General features: G+C 42.5%; 1 protein-coding gene across 1 annotated transcript in view; it reads left to right on the top strand.

Moving 5' to 3' along the window:
• The window catches only part of PLCXD2 (phosphatidylinositol specific phospholipase C X domain containing 2), a gene marked incomplete at both ends in the record, with an annotated part of 44528 nt that overhangs the window by 13696 nt on the left and 6111 nt on the right, over positions 1–24721 (top strand). The window contains 2 exons of the mRNA XM_079705180.1: positions 16808–17268; positions 22599–22840. Of these exons, the coding sequence (XP_079561306.1) occupies positions 16808–17268; positions 22599–22840 (703 nt within the window). The remainder of the gene's footprint in view (positions 1–16807; positions 17269–22598; positions 22841–24721) is intronic.

Here is a 24721-nt window from a genome sequence, read left to right as displayed (position 1 = left end):
AAATTTTTGATATATATCTATTATTATTAACAATCCTTTTTGATCCTACAGCATCACACTAGATACTATAGGAAATCTTAAAAAAAAAATTAACAAGGTGTAATTTATAATCTTGGAGGAGAGATATTAAGTTTCAAGTAAAACCAACAAAAGCAGAATGAGGTTGAGTACCACAGTAAAGGAACAAGCAAACTGCTAGGGACCAGTAGAAGGGAGAGGTTACTTCCAGGCAGGGGTTAGGGGGCAGCTGCTCTGGGAGGGCACCTGAGCGGCACTGAGGGATGGGGGTTCCGAAAAGGGGGGAGGGCATTCCAGACAGAGGGAACCACATGAATAAAATCAGAGATGGGAAAGCAAGGGCACCTTCGGGGAACAGAGAAGGGCTGCTATGGCCTACTGTAGAAGCAACAGGATGAAGAAATGGGAAAGCACTGGACAGACAGACTGGGAGAGCTTTTCAATGTGCTGTTGAGCACTTTATGCCTTATCTCATAGACTCTGGGGAACCAGTGGCCATCAATACAAGGCCTAAAGAACACCCTGAAGGAGAATATGCTGTCTCTTTTCATATCTCCAGTCTTTGAAACATGCTCCTTCCTCAACCGTATCACTCTCCCTCGCAATACCGCCCACTTCACTTGGCCAATTACAATTCATCCTGCAAGAAGCAGCTCAAGAACTACTTCTGTGCACACCTCCATAATGAAACACGTTATATGCCGTCAGGACCTGTTTTCCGCTATACACAACTGTATTTTGTCATCTCTGTATACTCAGTGTCTGTATACTTGTAGAGTGGTTCAAAGGAAAAAAGGGAGAGAGCGAAAGAGGAGGGAGACATGAAATCTTGAAATATCTACAAAGAATTTGAAGAACAGATATTTCTAGTTAATTTAAAGAGAAACTAGGACATACAGAGAGAGTAATAGTGCCTAAAGTACGACAAAGTCTTATAACTGCATGGCAGAGTCTTCTCAAGGTATCCCAAGGCTTTAGTAGTAATAGTAATAATAATGATAATAATACAACACTTATAAAGCACTTGCTAGGCGCCGGATATGCTCTACTTGATTTATGTGAACCCAGTTAATCTCTGCAACTCAGTGATGTAAGTACTATCATTATCTCCATTTTACAAATGAAGAAATTGAGGGACACAGTAGATAAGCGAATTGCAACAGAAATCCTGATAACAATCCTAGGATTGTAAAAACTTGGTCTTGCCAAATTCATTTAATTGCATCTGAATAAGAGACATTCATAGAGTTGGAGATTGACCTAGCGTTGGGCTGTAACTTCAGTTCCTTGTGTTGGTTGGAATAAAGAGCAGTGTTCTTTTCATCCGAGGCATACGTTTCCACGCCAGGCCCCCAATGCCTGAGCGCCCATGAGGATGGTTGTGTTTGAAGGACTGCCTGCTAACCTGTTCTGGCTGAACAAGGCACTTTTTTTTTTTCCAAGACCAAACGTCTAGGAGGCTTTTTATTGACTGAGAACAAAAGCTGCCCAGTGGTTTAAGTGGACTGTGTAGTAATCGCCCAGCAAGGCTCCAGCAGGGAAGACGTCTTTCTGCCTCTGGGCGGCAGAAAGATCAGCAGAGGCTTTTAGCAGGCGTGTGCTTGTCAGAACACTCCACTTCCGGGGTGGGTGTGTTTTCCTTCTCCTTCCCCTGCTGTGTGTAATGTACAAATTTCCTTTAAACCCATCATGTGGTGTGATTTACTCTGCTCCTTGTTGGATTTTCCCCTCTTCCTTTTCCCTTTCCCCTGTCAGAGCTCCTGGCCTAGTCCTCCATGACCAAGAAAGAGAAAAACCCTTCTTGTTTTGAGGGGATCTAGCTGAGGAGCTTCCCTGGATCTCAGCCATTCAGCAGTTTGTCAAATGAATCTTAACGTAACCCTCCTCTGTGAAAACTTTCAACCCAAGCTAGGTGATTAGGAAGGTGTTTTTTTTCCAAAGTCCCCACAATAAATTCCATAGAAATGTCCCACAAAGCAATGAAATGCCAGTCATTTTGGAGTGAAGGGTACTGTCACCTAAATGCTAGACAAGAAATGAGCTACTGGCCAACGTGTTCAGTCAGCATAGTGCAGATTCATCACTGGCCAACCTGAGTCAGTGTGAAGGGAGAGAATTTCTCCAGCAATTGGACAAAATTCTCAGATGAGCCAAAAGTAAATAAATACCACTGTCAGGCTTGGGAATGATTTGCTTTTTGCAAATATGGTAAGTTAAATCTATAAGCACATATTCATCTTAAGTGTAGCAGGTATGAAAGGAACGTATCTTCTTTGCAGTGATTAATAACCCTTGTTAAAATAGGGTCATACATTCTTTTAATTCGCTGTTAATGAGTTAGAATCCTTCGATTCTTTAGATAGAAGAGACCCTAAAGCTCACTTCACCCCCTTCCTAAATTTGCAAAGGGAGAAGTTGAGCTACAGTCTGAACCTAAAAGCTGAAGTTCATACAAGTGATCAGAGCAGAACCAGCACTGGGATTCAAGGCTCAGAGCTGTGTTAACCACAAAAAAAGAAGAAAAAAAAAAATTGTGTCCTCAACTGAAAGAAGGTTAGAGTGCCCTCTTGTGTCCCTACATGGAAATTCTTCATGTCTTTACAAAATTTAAAATCACTTTAGTCTCTCCATCAATTTTACTGCATTGGGGTGAAGGTCAGACATGTAGCTCTAAAAACAAATCCTGTGATCATTATGTTATCGGAAGTAAATGCACAATGCATTTGACCTTCTTCATCAGTAAAGACAATAACATCATCCCTAGAGTAGTTTTGTGTGGATTTGGGTCTGGCTGACCTAGGTTTCTGTCCCCGGGCAGCCACTGGCAATCTTGGTAACCCTTAAACAGTTGCAAAACCAGTCTGAACCTCTGTCTCCTCATCTGTAAAATACAGATAATCACTGCCCTGCAGGACTGGCAGAGATCAAATGCTATCATGTAAGTCAGCCCAGCGTGACATTTGGTAAACAATAAACAATAAATTGAAATTATTAGTTATTTTCGGATGTGAGCCGCCACGAGGGATCACCAGCAAGTTCACAATGAAGGAACTGAAGTGAGAATACTGTGGAGTGAACAGATTGTCCTTGGGATGCTTTTAGCTCTTGGATGAAGAGGTTTCCATGAGCTCTGGGGGCAGAGGAAGTACATTTTTAAAGAAATAACATGCTAAATATGTGATTCTTCCTTTAGATGGGGAAGTTTAAACAGAGCTAGGCCTAATGGCTTTCCCACAAATGGAATCTCTTTCAGAGGTAACACCTGGTCTTTGCCACTAAGGGCCCAGCAGTCAAAAAAAAAAAAAACCTCTGCTCTGAAAGAAAAAGTTTGAAAACTGGATCTTGTTTAGGGCATTGGTCCAGTTCTTTAAGAAGTCTTTATTTATTGAGAGGGTAACCATATTAAAATAAGTAAAGAACAGAGGTGAAAAACAATAGCTGCATGAGTTCATTCTTTGATTTTCATTTTCCTTAAACTCCTTATTTTATGAAACAAGCTACCTCAGCTTAAGTGTTCTGGCAAAATGACACTAAATCGAGTCCTTTTGCCCCAGTGAACTTTCAAAGGTTCCCTCCTCCCTCCAGCAATTCTCACAGTCGTCCTTTTCACACATGTGGGAGGGAGATATTATGTACAATACAAGGAGACTTGACCTTTAAATGTCAGTGGAAGTGTGGAGTCTGGTGATTGTCTGTATCTTTCTTCCACTAGCTCATTGGAGAGTTGAGGAAGACAGTCCAATAGTGTGTAAGCACTTGGAACGTTAATTTAAGCCCACTAGGCTTAATACTTTTCAAAGGTCTTTAGTGCTGATTACCAAGGGAAACACAAAACTGGCCTGGGCTTTCCTTTTCAGATGTGGTCCTTAGTATTCCAAGTCTCTGATACAGCTCGTAAGACTCCTGCAGCCTGTCACAGAAGCACTTCTATTGTCATCATCCAGTGCATTTGCCATGCTTTGTTTTTCACACCAAATATTGTCAGTGATACTGTGACTCCAGATTCATCATCTCCTGGGCTGGGGAAGAGATACTGACAGAGTTCTCCCCTCCCAAGAGTTGTCCTGGTTTGTCATCTCACACCATGAACTAAGTCGTTTTCCCTGAATTTGTGATGAGGTTAAATGAATTAATAAGACAAACAGAACATGCATTCAAGTAGCTTTTAAGATGCACTCAATGCAATTTTTATTAAATTAAAATGTAATAGCCCTTAAAATTCAAGATTATGGGTAGACTTAAATCAATGTATTCCCAGTAAATACTACTGTGAATATTTTGAAACAAGTTTCTGTACTTTGGTGATTACTATTTCAAGAAAAGAGGCATGTTTAAATATGGAGAGTAAGGTGGAGGGTGGGCTGGTATAAAATAGTCCGGGAGTTCCGGCCCATGCGGACCTTGAGTTTGTAAGATTTTTCATATGACTGTTTATTGGGAAGCGGGTAGGGGCGAAAGGAACCCTTCACCTGTGCCCCTCTCTTTGTTTTCACCCAACCAGGGAAAAGGAAAGGAACGCTTGGATTGGACTCTGTCATCCACATACTTATCCTAGATACCACAATCGCTGGAAGGTTTATGTGGATTATCGCACCGCAAGAGCAGATAAAAAAAGGCTGCGCCGTTTGCTCGCCTCGCTCATCCTTTTGGGGAATCTGTTACTTCACATAAGACAAATACAGCTCGTGAGGCCGGGGAATTTATTACTGATGGAACGTTCATCCTCGGGCCCTCGCGTGGTTGCGTAGGAGCAGAGCTGGAGCCTGTTGGCGGATGCAGCGTGCCCCCCTGCTCGGCGGCGCATGCGCACGCGGCAGTGCCGCAGCCGTAGACCCCCGCTGGCCGCGCTGTGCTCCCTTTGTGGACATCAGTCATCAGTCAAAGAGTGAAAAGATATCCCCTGACTCATACATGAAAGTCTCCTATTTGTGTGGATTAACTGAAAATACATTTTGTAGCTGCTGTAGTTACCTCGATAGCATTTGTGAAACAGTTTCTGATGTTCAACTCATTTTCTACTTTACGCTTTTGTCTTTTTACGCAGGGTTTTTCTCCTTAGAATGCCCCTAAATATTTCTGTGTCTTGTTTATCGATGCTTATATACTAGCCCTTGTGTTCCAGTTTTGTTTTTTTTTAACATCTGTATTGGAGTATAATTGCTTTACAATGGTGTGTTAGTCTCTGCTTTATAACAAAGTGAATCAGTTATACATATACATATACATATGTTCCCATATCTCTTCCCTCTTGCGTCTCCCTCCCACCCTCCCTATCCCACCCCTCTAGGTGGTCACAAAGCACCAAGCTGATCTCCCTGTGCTATGCGGCTGCTTCCCACTAGCTATCTATTTTACGTTTGGTAGTGTATATATGGCAATGCTACTCTTTCACTTCGTCCCAGCTTACCCTTCCTGTGTTCCACTTTTAACCCCAGCATACCATGGAAAAGATTTTTCGTGAAAGAAGTCCATCTCAACCAGAGGGAAGCCTCCTCTTGTACGTTTCCACCTTCCCCTCATCTTTATGTGACACCACTCCACTCCCCATCAAGGTCTGCCCCTCTGGGCCAGGCACTGGGCAAGTTGAGGCAAGGAGAGATGGTCTGGCAGAGGAGAACCCCCTGGTGTGAGGGGTCCTGAAAACTAGGATGGGCAGGACGTGTGTTTGCTCTAGACAGGTTAATATCATGGCACCCCTCACACTGTCACTTTAAAAATATGTATTCGTGATTTATAGAGAAATGTTGAGGTGAAATTTTACATCTTTGAAAACTCCACATTAGGTTATCTCCTCTCCCAGTTCTCTCTCCTCAGCCCTGCTGCCCTAGGATTCCCTCCTTCTCTCCCCTTCCCCTCCTGGCCTCTCAAACTCCCTCCCCTTTCTCGGCAGATCAGTTTAGGTCCTTCCAAGCTTCTGTCTGCAGACTTGCACACCCACACCCACTGCTTAATACTGCTGCAAGTATGTCAAAAGCCATTAATGCCAGAGATGAATATTTCATTTGTGCCGAGCAAACAAAAGATACCACACTTACCAGGATTCTCTCTGCATGAACTGAAAATGACTTTCTTATCCTTATCACATGTTCATATTTAACATAAAGAGTTTACTATGTGCCTTACAGAGAGATATCTCTCTCTCTCTCTCTCTCTCTCTTTCTCTCTCTCTTTTTTTTAAACATCCTGCCCATTTTGTAAGGAGTCACTGGTGAAAACCTACATCAACTGGCACCAAGTTTGTAGATTATCCCACTGATACTTTTACATCCCTTGTTGACGGGTCCCTTCAGCCACCACTCTGATACTGTGCCCCTCAACATAGCTCTCCCTGGAAGCCCACAGTGCTGCCAGAGCTGCTGTCACGAGGCAGGAAGATGCCAGGGAGGGAGAGGAGCTGGTGACAGCCTCCTCGGGAAGTGAGAGCCAAGCAGCAGGGCATTTGGAGTCCAGCTGGACCCATGCTCTCTGAAGGGCCAGAGAGGGGTCCCTGTATATTCCCTGTCACCATTTGAGTCTGAGAGTGGACCCTGGTGCTGAGGGAGTGAGCAGTTCCTAAGTGGCTCTTCTTCGGAAACTCAACGTTGCTGATAAGCTCCACGTGGAACTTGAGATGTACGTTCTTAGTCATTGGTAAAATTAAGTAGTGGTCTCTCCAAACCTTAGAAGAATATCCAGACTTCTTGTTCAAATGATCTTGAGTGGGAATGTTTTGATTGCCTTAGTTTTAGAACTTTTGAAAAAAAATTTTTTAATTTCTTAAAAATCACAGGTTCATTAAAATGCAAACACTTTTAGTGAGACAGTGGGTTTGAGGGCCCAAACCTCATTTTTAAGCTCATTTTCTAAGAAATACTTTTGAAAGATTTCTTAGGAATTATATGAAGAATCTTCTGGGCTCTGTGTAAATCAAGGCATAAAATCCTCTTATTTTTTCAGAAAAATGCAGCCCTTTAAAATGGATTAATACATCACCAGGCTATCTCCCAGAACTGTCCAAGGTGGGTGGACACTGCGAGGAAGAGCTGTTGTTCAGCTAGACCTCTCAGTTTCTGATCCCAACTCCACCTGAGGGCTGTTCTCTCTTCTCTTCCTCCTTTGGAGATGGGAGAACATTACTGTCTTTCTTTGGCTTGAACACTTATCTTTTCTCTCTCTTTATAAAGCCTGATACTGCTCTCTCTTCTGCTGTTTGCACTGACCATCATTTGATCTAGTTGACCCTTTATTCCAGCCCAGACACCTTCTGGTTATCTGAATGACCCAGCTTCATTAACATAGAGTGTAAGCAAGATTTTTGGTCTTTTGTGTTTGGGCATCTTTAATATCCTCTTGTTGTAGTTTTTGCAGCTAAGATCTTATTCATTTTCCCAGAATAATTTTTTGGTATGTATACTTTACATGAATTTAGAAAAATAAATTGGACATTCAGTACCATTTTATGCAGCATCAGCTCCACTGGGTAACTGGCAAAACGGCTGCACCTGTTTTCTTGCAAGCTGCCTGCATTATTCTGGCCTCACCTGATATGGTATAGGCTAATAATCAGAGAAAGAATATGAAATTACAAATCATATGACCTAAAGTTCAAACTGAGATAAAATAAACAAGCCCTAACTGAACACTCTGACTATTCCTAACAGAAGATGCATGCACATTCAGTATATGTTTTAAGACCTAGCCTGCAATGGGCCAGACCATCTTAATTTTGACAGAAGTAGTATGATGAAGTCCTGACAAAAATCTGGAGTTTAGATGGCTCTTTTAAAAATAAGCTCAAAATAATAATTGTCTTTAAAAGAAATTTTGCAGAATGATGATTATGTCTATTAGAAACTCTTTATTTTTATTAGTAAAAATACTTCTGTGAAATAGTGCATTTTTTTCAATTCTTTTAAATATACTTTTCCAAGTAAATGGAGCATGGTTTTTTTTCCTCCTGAATATAAGTTTTATCTGGATTTCATTTCAGACGGACCACTCTAGTGTCAACATATACACATCGACGTGCACATAAATGCAACTGAGAGACATTAGTTCCAAACACCTCTGTAGGTATCCCTACTATGAAGTTTTGCTATTTAAACATTTGCTATAACAACTTATAATAAGATTTGTTTTACCTGGAATTCACTACCTGAATGAAAAAATCTCATAGCAAATTCACATGTGTGGGCTAGCAAAAACATTCAAGTTGCAGGTACATCCAGGCCAAGAGATGGAGAAATGTGTCACATCCATGGCCCAGCTGCTCTCTCCATAGACTCAATGGTACATTAGTGCTCTCAACTTGCCACATTACTGAGTAGAAATGTCTTCTAAGAAAGCGAAAAGGCTTTGAATAAAATCGGTGAACCCAAGAGGCCTGAAAAGCCCATACTTGCAAAGAAAAAACAAAGTGATAAAGAATGTTGAGGGAGATGATCTGACATAAAGCGGTCATGCTCACGTCCTTAAGAACTGTGCACTAGTGTTTTAAATGTGCAAGAAATACAGAAAAAAACTTCTGAAAGTATGACTTCAGAATACTGAAGAAAGCTTCAGGAAGACTCTGGTGTTTGGTGTTTTAATGCTTTCTATTATAGAAAGATTCGTTGTGGATGGTTATATAAGTGTTTGAGTGTTTTACTGGTATTTATTAAAACTGATAGGGTTTTTTGAAGAGTTGGGGAAGTATTACTGTTTCTTTCCATTTCAGATAATGGATTATAGGTTTTCCTTCTCCAAAAATCAGCTATCCAACATGCCTTTAACAATAGATTGGATTTGGTTTTTTTGTGTTTGTTTTTCTATAGAAATCACTTGTGGATGTCTAATTCTATGACGTTAAAAGTAAAAAGTTCAAGAATATCCTTGGAACTTTCTCTCCCATATTTTCAAATTGCTTAGTCACTGAATTTATTCATTCCTGTTATTGACACAGGAGCAGACTAGAGATTGTTTATAATTATACTTTTAGTGCCAATTTATACTTAGCCTACATAATACTGTGATTTTAATTTATTCCTTTTGATGTTAATTCTGGATGAAACCTAAAATAAATCCCTTAAACTACAAACTTCCTTTTTCTCAGTTAACTGCCACAGCAGATCCCTGAATATGAATGTTTAATGAGGTTTCACAACATTATTTAAAAACTAGAATTATTTGTTTCTCAGGTTGTGTCATTCAAGTAGAAGATAACACAAATTCCTTAATAATGAAATAATACTAATAATATGTTTGAGTTCATTCTGTTGGCCAAGGACTCTTCTGAATGCTTACCTGAGTTAATCACTTAACCTTCACCACAAACCATTGATGTTGGTACTCTTGTTGTCCCCTGTTCACAGGTGAGAAACTGAGGCACAGCATTTCAGTCACTTAGCTAGTAAGCAGTGCAGCCAAGAGTATGTATCTAGGTAGCCTGGCACCAGACACCACGCTCTTAACCATTGTGGGAACTCTCCATGTAACTTATCCGGAGCTACAGTGTTTCATCAAGCTAGGGCTCAGGACTTACCATTGGTAAATCTCTTCTTGCTAAACTGGCATCTTGTACACTGCAACTCTGGGTCCTTCAGGGCTATGTAGGTGGAGAAATGACTTGCTGGGCCTGGAGAGGCCTGGTAGGAATATTTAAAAAATAACTGGCTCTCAACCCATTAGTGTTCTAGGGGCAGGGGATGAGAACAGAACCCTCCAATATCGAACTCACCTTATGGATGGTGTCCAGTGGGAAACAGTCACTGGTGGCATTGACAGACATGCCAGTTAAGGATAAAAGAGGTGCAGGGTCAGATTTCCAACCCAGACATGTCAGTTGTCCATTAGGCTACCAGGGAGCTCAGTCTGGAGTGATATTTCTCAGCCTTTTTTTCCTTTATGGCCAAACTAAGGAGTCTTTTTAGCTATTTCTATCCTACTCCTGCTCACCATCCCCACCCCACCAGGGATGAAATTTTAATACCACAGATACACTGTACGGTATATCTGTTTAGGTACTTTGAACATAAAAAAGTAAGATTTTTTCATTCCCCCGAGAACCAATTTTTTGTTCCCTTGGGGCGGAGTCACCCAGTTGAGAATACGTGGCCTAGAGACACCAATACATTGAATGGTGTGAGTAAACACAGGGTGGGAGGGTGGCCTTCAGTGAACAGACTTGGAGGGGTTAATGGGCTTCAAGGTTAAAGGGCCCACCAAGGGCAGGGTGGTACCTGAGGAGAGTGAGAAGAAGAGATTTTCTTAAATATATGAGGTCAGGCGTTCTTTTTTTTAAAAAAAAAAATAATTTTACTTAATATTGGAGCAGAGTTGATTTACAATGTTGTGTTAGTTTCAGGTGTACAGCAAAGTGATTCAGTCATACATATACATGTTTCTATTCTTTATCAAATCCTTTTCCCATTTAGGTTATCACAGAATATTGAGCGACTTCGTTTCTTTATGTTCTCTCTTATCCCTGAAACAGAGATACAAATTGACCTTTAAATGAAAGTTTTGAAACTCCTGGATGGAATTAATTGCCCCTACTTTCTGGCATGTATTTCTGTTAAACCACTGGTTGCAGGATGGGGTTTGGGTCTCCTCTGCTAGGCAGCGAGTCCCAAGGAGGATTCCAGCCTCCTCCTGTCTGTAGCATCGGGCCTAGCACTGTGCCTGTCACACCGTGCTGTCAGTGGACATTTCCAGGGATACAGGGTTTTCCTTGGGAGCCTGTTTCCCTCACGTCCTGGTTTGACAAGTGGAGGTCAGGCGTTCTCTGACCTGGGTCACCATCCCCACCTCCCTGGATGCCACCCAGAGGTGTGATAAAGAAGATTGTCTCTCTTTCTCATGTTCTTCGCTTAACTCTTGTCTCATTCTTCCCTCCGTGGCTCTAAGTATAGTTACCTCATAATCTGAAATGCCATTGTGTTGTGATGACGTGTATCCTTTCAGGGTGTGTGATTTGAATTCTCTTCGTTTTATTTAGAGACCAGCTTCCCAAGAAGCTTGCTTTAAACTCTTTTTAATTGAGTTCAGAAAAATGGCTACTATTCCAAATTGCAAGAAATGCAAGGGTAGTGAAAGTGCTTTAACTAAAAACTGTTGTGTGCTCACTTGAGGTCTCCTAACTCCCAAATAGCAAACCTAAGAAAGAGTCAAGCAGCAATTGGTATTCCAGATAAGGAGCCAACTGGCTGTCCCCAGTCCTCACAAAGCAGCTCATTTTCTCCTACTTGGTCCCTTAGATTATCTTGTAACCTAATGCTGTCTAGAAGGAAATAACCCTCACACTGGATAGACATCCTGCTAACCTTTTCTCATTCAAATATCTCTTTCCTTGTGATTTTGCTGCCTCAGTGACTTTATTCTGAACTCTGTGACCCAGTGCACGTCTGAAATGCTCTAATTAAACTTAAATATCCTCATCTATTTACTTACTAGAAGGCATGATAAAGAAGCAAGGCGCCCCAATATTTTTCTTCTCTACAAAGAAGTGGTGATTATTCAGCAGGTCAAAGAGCAGGAGGCATCCCTAGAACACAAAGGATGGTAAAGAGAGCTTCTACCCAGATATGGGAAAGGCGATCCACCAGATTATTATTTGAAGATTTGAAAGTAGTAGAAGACCCACCAGAGAAATTGATCCCCGGAAGTCAGAGAGCTTGTTAGCAAAGGATAATCTTACATTCATGGCAGTGAATGTCAAGCCTGGGTGCCTGATAGAATCACCAGGCGAGCTTTTCAAGTTTTTTATTCTCAACTCCCACTCCAGAGAGATTCTGACTCAGTGGGCCTTGGGTGGGATCTTGGGCACTGGTGTTTTTTAAAAGCTCCCCCAGGGAATTCTGATGTGCATTCAAGGTTGAGAATTACTGCTTTAGATTACAAAATGCTTTCACATACATTATCCAGGGTTTTGTATACATAAAGAGAGGAAATTGAGACATTTTAATGCCTTTTGATTGTATAAAGAAACAGGAAGAGACAAGAGTGGTAATTGTGAAAATGAAAGGATTGCAGAAAAAACAGTTTTCAAAAATTGGAGGAGGGCTTCCCTGGTGGCGCAGTGGTTGAGAGTCCGCCTGCCGATGCAGGGGACATGGGTTCGTGGCCCGGTCCGGGAGGATCCCACCTGCCACGGAGCGGCTGGGCCCGTGAGCCATGGCTGCTGAGCCTGCACGTCCGGAGCCTGTGCTCCGCAACGGGAGAGGCCACAACAGTGAGAGGCCCGCGTACCACAAAAAAAAAAAAAATGGAGGAAAAAAACCTTACCTTTGTAGGGCTAAAATTAGGGATGATATCAATCCATGGAGTGTAGAACATTAAGGAGAGGCCTGTATGTCCATATTTCCTGCTCTGTATGGAATATTCTTGAGATGACAACAAAAGTTGCCAGAAAAGTCTGAAAATAGTCATCCAATACTTGATGACTATTATTTTCTAAAACCTTATGTAGTCCACTCTATAAAAGAGAAATATTAGAGAAGTAAAACATTTGTTATTAGGCAAAACGTTTGTTAGAAAATATCACGTTAATATTTCCATGTGCATTCTGGGGTTGTGCACGCGATCTGCATGTAGAGACAGACACTGAGTGCCTCAACAGTGATCCTTACAGCTTTTGGTTGGTTATAATGAATAATTCTGCAGGTAAAAGTGTCAAGTAACAACCTTGGTTGTAGCTAAAGGATGAGGTAGAGCCAACTCTGGGCTCTCAGATGAGGGGGAATAGACGTCACATCACAATGAGGCAGAAGAAAGTAAGCTGTGATCAGAAAGTAGGATATTGCGTTTTGCGATTTTAGAAGTGGGCGATGACAAAGCTGAGGCTGTGGCCAAGAGAGTGAGTGACAGCTACTGTCAACAAAGTGGAGGCTAAGCTATCATCTCCATGTCAACTAATAAGATGGAGATGGAGAGGAACAGCGCTTCAGGTGCAGGAAAGAAAATCTTCCAGACCCTAAGTATTTAAGATAAGGAATTTCAGTTAATCACCCCTTCTTCCCTCTAGTTTCCAACTAACAGAGAGTGACTTATAATAAGAGTAACAATAGTTCAGCACTTAGTATGTATCAGCATTGTTCCAGGCGCTTTGCATGCATTCCAATGTTCACAACAATTTTTGTGACAATCGATACTATCATGCCCATTTTACAGATTAAAAAACTGAGACATAGGGTAGGCACTTGCCCAATATGGGTTATAAGTGTTGGTAGACAGAGTTGGGGTAAGAGAATATTTTATGGAAGCTGTCAGCAAAAGTAAGTGCATAGAGTCCAGGAAGGGGCCTGGTGAGAGATGAGACTGAAATAATACATCGGAGCCGTATTGAGGAGAGTCCTAAACCCCAGTGTCCAGAGTTTGAACCTGATCTGTGTCTTGAGATGACTGATTTTCGAATATGGACAAATTGGAGAGAGGCTGGACTGAAGGGACAAGTTAGGGTTCTTTTGGTCCTGATTAAAGGACTGGTAATGAGGAGGGTGGCAGGTGAAGGTTAAAGGAAGAGACATGTTTGATGTCTGTTGTAAAAGTCAAATGCAAAGATTTAGTACCTGGTTGGATGAGGGGGGTGAGGGAGAAGGAAGAATTTAATTAGAATCCGAGGTTTCAAGTCTGAGTAACTGAGCAGAACTTCACGAGAGGCACTTTTTAGGGGTGAGAGGGACAGCATGAGTAGCTGGACTTTGAAAATCTGTAATTTGTTGTGTCAGCAGGCAGGCGTGGATGGAAGACCACAGGAGAAGTCGGAAACATAAATTTGGAACTTAGAAGAGTCTGAGCTAGAAATGAAACTTTTGGTGTCGTCTGCATAATGGTGCTGTGGTAAAAACTTGGGAAGTGGATGAAATCTCTGAGGGTGGGAGAAGGAAGGAATAAAGACCCTTGGAAAACATTTAAACTGGGGAACAAGAAGGAGGGAGAGGAGCCAGCAAAGGAGAGTGGTAACAGGATAGGAACACCCAAAAGTGTGCATCGTGGATCACAAGGGAATGGAAGCTTCCAGAAAAGAGCTGACTTAGCAGACCCTCAGAGAAGCTAAGAAGAATAAAGCCACTTGGAGTTGTTGATTCCAAGGTTATAAGGATCAAAAGTAGCAATAGAAGGATAGGAGGTGGCCTGCGACTGGAAGGAGGGAGTAGATCAGGGGAGACAAAGGCCACACGACGCCTCTTTTTCAAGAATTCAACAGCTGGGAAGAAAGAGAAGATAGTCACTTGAAGGGGTAAGGCGTGTAATGGAAAGTGCTTTATTTTGTTCTTAAGATAAAGAGGACCACTTAAATCTATTTTAGACAGTGATAAAAGAGCCATGGAGAGGATGAGTGAAGATGCACAGGCGCTGCCAGGTAGTAGCAGCAAAAACACTTCCCGTGGCAGAAATCACAGCAGGGTGAGGTTCTAAACTATTTTCTAACCTTATCATGAAACAAGCCAGAACTCATGGAGCAGAGATCCCTACCAACTCCACACAGCAGTTCTCTTCGAGAACAAGGCAAGGACCAATGGAGCAGGGGGTTTTCCACCTCTTCTGGGGGAAATGTGTGAATTTAACCCATACATCCCAGGGCAGAGGGGGAGAAGTAGCCCTAAAGACAATCTTTAAAGAGTGAAATAACTTCTTTCAGGTGTAGGGAGAAGAGGAAACTTTGATAATAAATCTGGAGTGCAAAATATTAGGATTTTCTTTTTATAAGTATTATTTGCACATTGTATAACTTGTAAATATTCTGGTGAGGGTTGGGGCATTTTTAATCCAGTTTTTCGAAAAAGAAATAGTTAAATGCACTTAAGTACCTGAATGTTATTCTCTCACTCTATGTGAGTGAGGCCAAAAAAGTAAGTAGAAAGGCAAAAATATTGATAGTGGTTAATGAGTGAGTGCTGGCTTTGACTGCTGGAGGCCTCGGTAGGACAACTGCTGTAAACCAGTCAGCAAACAGCCTGTTCCCTTGTCCTGTCTCTTCCTATCAAGGGGACGGAAGTGGGCAGTGCTGGGCATCCAGAATGGAAAAGGGAGCAAAGAGAGAGAGACTCCCGGTTCCCAGGGAACGTGCACACCCTCCCTCTTCTGTGCGATGGGCTGGGTACCCTCTGTATTCAGAAATGGTCCCTGGGGCCCCACTGCTGTCACAGTGCCACAGAATCCTCAGACACAGAGAAAAGCCTCAGAGGTTGTTAGCACATCTCCCTCTGGACATGAAACTGGACTCAGCACCAATAAGAGAATACCGGAGAGGATTTGCTCTCCTCCATGCTTGGATAATGCCTATTCCCTGATACCCAAGGAAGAATTAAGTACAATGCGAAACTCACACTATATTACACACTCAATCCCGAACAGCTGGGCTGCTGATTAAATCTAAAAAGAAGAGAGAACTGGCTGTTCTCCGTCTATACATAATGTACTCGTAATAAATCTCTTGATGAGGAGGTATGAAGATCTCCTATTTCTGTGCAGCCCAAGGAAGCAGAACATTCGGCAAGTATTCAGTGAGTCTCATTAGCAGAGACAACCAGTATGGAAGCTCCAGGGGGACTTGCCCCACATTTCTATTAGTAACGGCATTTTTTTTTTTTACCTTAAATATGCTAGTAATTCTCTTGCTTGCAAAATTCATTTTGCCTAAGGATTGATAAATATGCTTTTTTCTTAATAGTTACTGAATACCCTCCATGTTCTAGAGACTACATAAAAATAAAGCATCATCTCTTGCCACCTTTTTTTTTTTTGCTTTATTTCTGAGAAGATAGAACAGTAAAGCCATTCCCAGAATGATTTATTTTCAAGAAAATGGAAGTAATAAAACATGAAACAGTAGAGTTGTGTAAAATCCTATATTATGTATGAAATGCCTACTCTACAATTTAGTGAAAAGGATAACTGGTGACAGTCCAGAGTATTCTATATGAATATAAGAATTTTGATTCTGGTGCGGGTGGTAGTGATTAAGAACAAGGTTGGTAGTGTCAGAACATGACACTTTCCTCCTAGGTTTTGCCTGCAAAGTGCAGCCACCTGTGTGGAGCCCCCCAGGGTCAGGGCCAGTCACCAAGCCAACCAAATAATAATGGTTGACACCAGATAGAAACCAATGACAAAACAAAAGATATTTGTTAAAGATAATTTTTACTTAAGTTACTACTGAAATATTTTCTCACTATAGTTAGAAATGTGTCTCTCGTGGTCACTTAGACTTTATAACAATAAGATCATCTCAGTGTCTAGGAGGATCCCTACCCTCTTTAAGGAAGAGAAATACAACATGCATTTGATCATTTAATAGCAGATTTGGCTTATTTTATCATTTAATAGCAGATTTGACTTATTCAAAAAGAGGGACGTGGGCTTCCCTGGTGGCGCAGTGGTTGAGAGTCTGCCTACTAATGCAGGGGACACGGGTTCGTGCCCCGGTCCGGGAAGATCCCACATGCCGCAGAGCGGCTGGGCCCGTGAGCCATAGCCGCTGAGCCTGTGCGTCCGGAGCCTGTGCTCCACAACGGGAGAGGCCACAACAGTGAGAGGCCCGCGTACCGCAAAAAAAAAAAAAAAGGGTATTTATTAATTAATCAATACCTTATACCAGCAATGTATGAAATTATAGTTTTACCCCAGGCTTAACAAGCTGCTAATAAGACTATGTTACTCTTATTTGTGTTTATTTCATCCCTAGCAAGCTTGAAAATTTTTGCAAGTATCTGTTCACAATATTCTGCATGTGTGCTTGGTTCTAAATTTTTGTTGTTGTTTTCTTATCAATTGGATTATCTGTCCCAGCTCCAGTCTCAACCGCTCTCCTCACATTTATTGCTTCGTATAGGCTCCCATGATTCATTCAGTTACTGGGTAGACGAAAAGTCCCCAGTGGGGCCTGACCAAACCCCAGCTATCAAACGCCTCGCCAGGATCTCCTTGGTAAAGAAGCTCATGAAGAAATGGTCTGTGACTCAGAACCTGACATTCCGAGAACAGCTGGACGCTGGGATCCGCTACTTCGACCTGCGTGTGTCTTCCAAGCCAGGGGATGTCGACCAGGAAATCTACTTCATTCACGGGCTTTTTGGCATCAGGGTCTGGGATGGGCTGATGGAGATTGACTCGTTCCTCACACAGCACCCCCAAGAGATTGTCTTCCTGGATTTCAACCACTTCTATGCCATGGACGAGGCCCATCACAAACGCCTGATTCTCCGGATCCAGGAGGCCTTTGGGAACAAGCTATGCTCAGCCTGCAGTGTGGAGAGGATGACGCTCCAGACGCTGTGGGAGAAGAAGTGCCAGGTAGGAGGGAACAGAGATTAGCTTCCAAGGGCAACAACAGAACTCTTTCTGTTTTTTCTGTGTCACCAGCTCTAAGGCAGCTCACTCCAGGGCTCTTGGGCCAGAAGGCTTAGATTGTTTGGGATAATAAAGATCTGCACACCAGTTCCTGGGCTCTAGGACTGCTCCAAGGGCTCCCCTGGGCACAGTTGAACTGGGATTAACTTGTTTGGCAATGGCCTGGCCAGAACCAGCCCAAGGCAGAGTTGTGAAATAGGACCAGTTGGCCATTACCATTTTTCTGTCTCCCGTTGTATCTGTTTTCACACTCCTAGTTCCCCTTAGGGATCATCTGTCCCATCCTGTCTTCAACTCAGTATCAGATAATCCCTGCCAGATATTGTTTGATAGCATTAGCTGACAAAGGCACGTGAGGTGATTCATCTCAGAGGTGTTAGTTAACATCTTGAAAGGCCACCTCCACAGAGTTTGGGTCAGCGGGGAAGACAGTTAAGGAAGGAAGAAGCCGTGGGGAAGACAGTTTAGGAAGGAAGAACCCGCGAAGGGATCAAGGCTGGAGGAGCATCCCTAAGTTGAGAAGAGCCCCAAACCCAGACCCATGAAGGACAGACTCAGGAAAAGGAGCGCAGGCCTCAGATGTATTCTGTTCTGCTCCCAGAGGATGGTGGATAGTGAGAGAGGAGAGCTTCAGGAATGGTCAGGCTCCAATTTAGACTCTCTTTAAAAAAGCAAAAGAAAAAAAGTACCTTTCATTCACAGTTGCTCCCTTACTCATAGATGCATTAACCAAAGCATCTTAAAGAGGCAGTGATTTTTGAACTGAGGGAAGAGCTTTTAATTAGAAAGCAATGAAAGATTATTCATTTGCAAATGTATGATGAACACTAAGTATGCGCCGAGCTCCATTCTAAGCACTTGGGATAAATCAGTAAATAAAATAAAGATCCTTGCCCTAATGGAGATTTCATTCAGGTGGACGGAGATAGATCATAGATAAGAAACATGATAAATACATTATAGAGAATGTTAGAAAGTAATAAGCAATGGAAAAAGAAAGCCAAGCATAGTAAGGGGGAACCAGGGATCTATGAATTGGAGGGTTGGTCACAGTTTTAAATGTGTTGATCAGGGTAGCCCTCATTGAAAAGATGACATTTGAGGGAGTGAATCTATTAGGGGAAGAGCTTTCCCAACAGAGGAACCAGTCAGAGCAGAGCCCCAAAGCAGGAGGGTCCCTGACATGGTTGAGGAAAAGCAGGGGCCACGGGACTGGAGAGCAGAGCAGCGGAGGAGGTCAGAGAGATAATGGTTGATCGGGGGCCCTTGAAGGCACTGAAAGGACTTGGCTTTTACTCTGAGTGAGGAAGGTTCTGGGAGGGTTCTGAGCACAGGGTGTTGTGGCCTGACTTAAGTTTTGATGGTATCCCTCTGGTTACTAGGAAGAGCCCTGGAAAGACAGAAGGGAAGTACAGAAACCAGTAAGGAGACTAGTGGGAAGGGGTCAGATTTGGAATCCACCAGAAGTTAGACCTAATAGCATTTCCTAACTGTTGAGATGTGAGGATTCCAGGATGACTCCCAGGCTCGGCCTGAGTAATGGCAAACACCAGGTTGTTTTGCACACCCTTGAAAGTGCTAAAGGTCTTTGAATCTACAAAGACTAATGAGTTAACTCTTATTATCTGTTAAGTTTTATCTAAGCTATTTTTCTTCACTAAAACTTTTGTAAGTGATATTTTGCCAAATATTTATCACACCTCTCCCCTAAACCTAAGTTCATATCTATTCAGACTCGCAGGTCAAATTTGGAGAGATTTGGGCTTCCCTGGTGGCACAGTGGTTGAGAGTCCTCCTGCCGCTGCAGGGGACACGGGTTCGTGCCCCAGTCCGGGAAGTTCCCACATGCCGCAGAGTGGCTAGGCCCATGAGCCATGGCCGCTGAGCCTGCACGTCTGGAGCCTGTGCTCCACAACGGAAGAGGCCACAACAGTGAGAGGCCTGTGTACCGCAAAAAAAAAAAAAATTTGGAGAGATTTTTCCCCAGTGGAATCTCTCAGCTACAATGCTAAATAGTACTAGTAACAAGAGCAATAACAGAACATTTATTGAGCCTTTGCAATGTACTAAGTACAAGGATTAACTCATTTAATCCTCTCAACAACACTATGACATAGGTTGTCATTATTATCCTCATTTTACAGATGAGAAAACTGAGGCAGGGAGCAATTAAGCACCTTGCCCAAGAGAACATTGTCAGTGAGCCACAAGGGCCAGGACTCAGTCACAGGCTGTTGGGCTCTACCGAGTTCCCACAGCCTTCAATGCTCTCCCAGGGCTGTTCACACATCTTGGTGATCTTCACAACTAGTGTCATAGACGATGCTAATAAAAACACTTTCTCCTTATTCAAGAGCCCTTATTATCAGAAGGTCTCAGAGGGTTAGCAGAATGGGAGACAGGGAAGATCCGTGAGAGGGCTTTTGAATACGAAGATTCAGGTAAGGTTAAATTTGAGTCCAGCTAAATTTATAAACAGGTATCTGTTATAGTTTTATAATTTTGTGCACAGATAGTATTCTGGATGGGCTGCCACATTGCATACTAAATCATTTAGAAATTTTCAAGAGAAACAGGTAATTTCAGGAATAATGAATCATGTGGACAGTGAATTTCTAGCAGAACAGTAAAGATCTGTTATAGTTTTTAAGTATGGGCTAATCTGTGTCATTCAACAACCAATACCCCTAAAATTATGAAGGAAAGAGACTGTGATGATGCGTCAGAAAAAGGGAGCATGTCATCAATTTGAATTCCAGGATTTCCCATTCCCCTTCCTTTTCCAGAGGTTTCCCTGCTATACCTCTTCTTAAAAGCTAAAGAGATCTCCAACAGAGCCCTCAATCCTCTGGCCCCCTGCTGGGGCAGTGCCATACTGGTGGTTAAACTTTAAATATTCATTATGTAATGAGCTGCCTTGCATGTAACCCCCAGAGTATTTTATTACTACAGTTTAATAGAAAGAAGTGTACTACCGTTCAGTCACATTTCATTTACTCAATATGCAGTTGTATCACAGCTCACAGGTATATACTGTTATATTAGTGGTTATGAGTTTTGAGGGTACAGTGAATTCTAAGATTTCATCTACAACTTGGCAGTATTTAGAATGAGAAGGTAAGAATATGTGCCACTAGTAAAATATAAGACAACTGATATATACAATTACCAGGCAAAACTGCCTCAAATGTACTGTATGAAAAAAAGGGTTTTGTAATCCATCAATTGAAAAATAGTACATAGTATAAATCTGCATCCCAGGGGCCCCTGTAAAAGAATGATGAAAATAAGAAGAGGTCAATTAAAGAATTATTCTTAAAGGAAATGAGATTTTAAATCTGAGTCTCGAGAGAAAACCTGCATATGAATTGCTGAGCTGGAGGGAAGAATATCTCAGACAGAAAATACAGCAGAGCCAGAGCGAGGTCGGGAGTCAGATGCAAAACACAGGCCCTGGGCAAGACTTACTGCTCCCCAGAATTCTGTAGAATGAGGGCTGGTTTGCTAGGCCAAGCTCCTACTGTAAACAGAAATTCCCCCTATAGCCTTTAGGATCAGATTACTTGAGAAGGCTCTTGAGGAAAGCCATAAAGCCCCTTTTGTAGAATGTGTCCTTTTTGCTTGTTCTCCAAGACTGAGTGAAGAACAGCGCTTTCCTTTCATCCCCTGACCCTCTGCTCAGGGGCCAGGCAGCATGGGAAATGGTCTGACAGGCCCTGTCGAAGGATCACACAGCCTCCCGCCTCTCCCACAGTCCATCTCACAGCCCAGCTTTGCACACGTACAGATGCTGGAGACCCCAGCCTTCCAAGCTAGCCAGTTACAACGCCAGCAGGAAATCTTCCCCAATCTCCCAGGCAACCTGCTTACGATGAGCCTGTGATTAACCTCATTAACCCATGTGTTTACTGCCAACATCATTAGCAGACAGTCAGACATTACTCAAAGCCATTAAAAGCAACAAGAACAACTAGCCTGTTCAGTGCTTTGAGCCTGGTGCTCCCTAGCTCTAGGCCTTTAGGAGCAGTTAGGCTAAATAAACCCCGGAAACAAGACACACATTCAGAGCTCTTGCCCTTGGGTGCCAGGAGAATTATGCTGTCAGGCCAGCTAGTCGAGGATTGCGGTCCAGGGAGTGTAAATACACACAATGGACATTCCTCCAGGGAAGAATCGCTGGTACCCGGGAGGAGAAAAAACATAGTACTTTTGGAAACCTAAGCATCAGAGCTCTGAATTGGGACAATCGAAATAGCAATTCCCTGTCTCTCTGCTGCCTTCAGAAACTAATTAATGCCGTGGATGTGGCTTGCTAATTATTTGCAAAATCACCACCATCCTGAGAGGTCCCACTGGAGACCCATCCGGTACCCGAAGTCTTCCCTGCCTCACGTAGCTCACTCCCTCCCTCTCCCGGAAAGGGCAGTTTCATTCAGAGTCAGCACGCACAACTGAAAACCTACATCCTCCCAAATTCAGTTCAGTGTATTGATCTCAACCAAGAGCTAAGGGTCAATTTCGTGAGCATTGGAGTCATAACTTACAGACAGGACTAGCCCCTGAGGTTCTCCACCTGGGGTCCAGAGATTCCCAAGGGGAGTGTGTTAGGGTAGAATTTAATAAAGTCTGTGAATTTGGACGGGAAAAGCACTACATACTGACTTTTAACCTCTAACTGAATATCAGTATAACCACTGATTATGTGTGAGCAGTCCCCCACGGCAGTGTTGGCAGTGTTGGCACTCCCTATGACTTTGTCCCCATAGACACCACAGATATTCATTTAGTGCAGATATCTTGAAATATTGTGTATACTCATCATTTACTCAAAATTATGGAACTTATTAGACTTAAAACAAAATATTTTTATTTAATGTGTTTATTATGAAGCGCATACATTAATTTATTTATTACAAATTTAATTATTATGTTGATAGCTATATTTCCATCTCATTGATTTTCTTTGTAATCCTATCTATTTTATTTTAGACATTCATTTAAAACAATCTGAGAAGGGGTTCAGGAGTTTACCATACTTCCAAAGGTGTTCATGACCCCCAAAACGTTAAAAACCTTCAAGTCAGGCATATAGCAAGTGCTTAAATCTTTGCTTATTAATTTTTCTAAAAAATATGTATATAAAATTTTTTGAATGTCCACGTATGTTTGTATTTGTGCGCCTTTCCTCCTAGCAATCAATCAGTGTAAAGCCGAGGAGTTAACACTCAGCTTGTTCATGAACTACCCTCATTTATTTGTTCTGAACGTTTCAGGTTCTCATCTTCTATCACTGTCCCTTCTACAAGCAATACCCCTTCCTATGGCCTGGAAAGAAGATCCCAGCACCCTGGGCAAATACCACAAGTGTGCGCAAGCTCATCCTCTTCTTGGAGACCACGCTGAGTGAGCGCTCTCCCCATGGATCCTTCCATGTGTCTCAAGCGATCCTCACGCCCAGAGTGAAGACCATCGCCCGGGGCCTGGTTGGTGGCCTCAAGAACACACTGGTCCACAGGTAAGAATTTGCTTCCTTTTCACAAGTGAGGGTTAAAAAAAATGTTTTTATCTTGATTCTCTTCTGAATAAACAGCAAACAGCAGTAAAACCATATATTTTGAAGATTTAAAATAACAAAACAGGGCTTCCCTGGTGGCACAGTGGTTGAGTCCGCCTGCCGATGCAGGGGACGCGGGTTCGTGCCCTGGTTCGGGAAGATCCCACATGCCGCGGAGCGGCTGGGCCTATGAGCCATGGCCGCAGAGCCTGTGCATCCAGAGCCTGTGCTCCACAACGGGAGAGGCCGCAACAGTGAGAGGCCCGCATACCGTGAAAAATAAATAAATAAATAAATAAAATAAAATAACAAAACAAACCCCAAAAACCTTATATTTGAAAAAGTTGTGTACTTGAGGTGTCTTGCATTAACCGTGGCCAAAGGATCTTTAAACACTCTGTTCAAATGCACATATTATAACATAAATACCCTCTAAATTTCAATATGGAGGCAAAGCACCTTTAGCCACCACCGGTCCATTCACGTCTGGCTGGAGATGCCATCATGTTCCTGCCCCTGCCCTCGAAGCTGGCCCAGGCACTCACTCTCTTCAGCATTAAATGAGACTGCTGTGCCAGGCAGTAGGGATTCAGAGATGACCCTCCCAGGATTTAGGGTGTCCTTTCTCCCTTCCTTAGTGACAGTGAGTCCTAAGAAGCAGCTCAGGATGCCACCTACCATGCCATAGCTTCAGATACTTCCTCGGAGCAGAACTGATCCTGACTGTACAATTAGACAGGAGAAGCTCCAGAAACGTTGTGTTAGATGATGTTCTTTATCCTGGACACCAATAAATGATAGGTGTTGTCAAGAAAAAGGATGGCTTGTGTATAGGTACATGTATGTGCGTATGCCTATGCCTATGTATAAAGGGAATGTTATAAACACATTTGGCTAATAGGGCATCCCTCGCAACCCAAGCTGAGGAAACCAGTATGTTTGGATAACAAGGGATATTTACAAGAATCACTTTGGTTCCTGAGTTCCAGGTGCTGAGCACCAGAGTTCAGATAATGAAAGATTCATCAAAAAACGTGTCCCTGTCTATTTAGATAGTTTGGATAGCGTGACTTCTGATAACAGGAGTTCACCTGGCAGGAGTTTGGATAACGAACTGAGAGCTTCTGATTTTGCTGGCCATGAACAGAACCAGAAACCTCTTTCTGTGTGGCTCTACTAAGTTTTCACTGAATTACCTGTGCTTAACTTGGGAAAGAGAGTTTCATAAACCAAGACCAGAATCATGAACTTTCTTTTTATAGTATATGCTCATATATCCATACCATTTCCTCATGCCTTTGGTAAATTTGTAGATTAACATTATTTATCTATTTATTTATTTATTAATTCAGCGATGAATAGGAGCTAGGTCCAAAGACACAAGATGAATAATCTAGTCATTGCCCCCATAGACGTACCTTCTATCGGGAAAAATAAACATGTAAATTTCTATGTATCATTGTGAAAATCACTATAATAAAGTCTGTGCAGAGAGCTGTACTTGTAAGGGAGAGGAAGTCTTTAAAAATAAGGATGTGTTATATCTGTATAGTGTATTCTGAATATAGAACACCCTCTTGCAGATGATTTCATTAGGTTCTTAAAGTAAGCCAGCCTCCAGGAGGGCACGTTGTCTAAAGCATGTTATTGTCCCCACTTCAGATGGGCCCAATGAGGTTAAGTGACCCAGACCCCCAATGCTGGTAAGAGTCAGTATTACATCCCATCCGTGGACTTCTGATTGTTGGACCATTGCCTCTTTCAGCGTCCAAGCACTGACTTGTATGTAGCACATTTCAGTGCCCTGTTCCTTTCTGTTCCACTGGTCTGTAATTGTCTCAC

The sequence above is a fragment of the Hyperoodon ampullatus genome (genome assembly GCF_949752795.1).
Source record: "Hyperoodon ampullatus genome assembly, chromosome: 5".
Taxonomy (NCBI): Eukaryota; Metazoa; Chordata; class Mammalia; order Artiodactyla; family Ziphiidae; genus Hyperoodon; species Hyperoodon ampullatus.
This window is presented reverse-complemented; position numbering and strand designations above follow the sequence as displayed.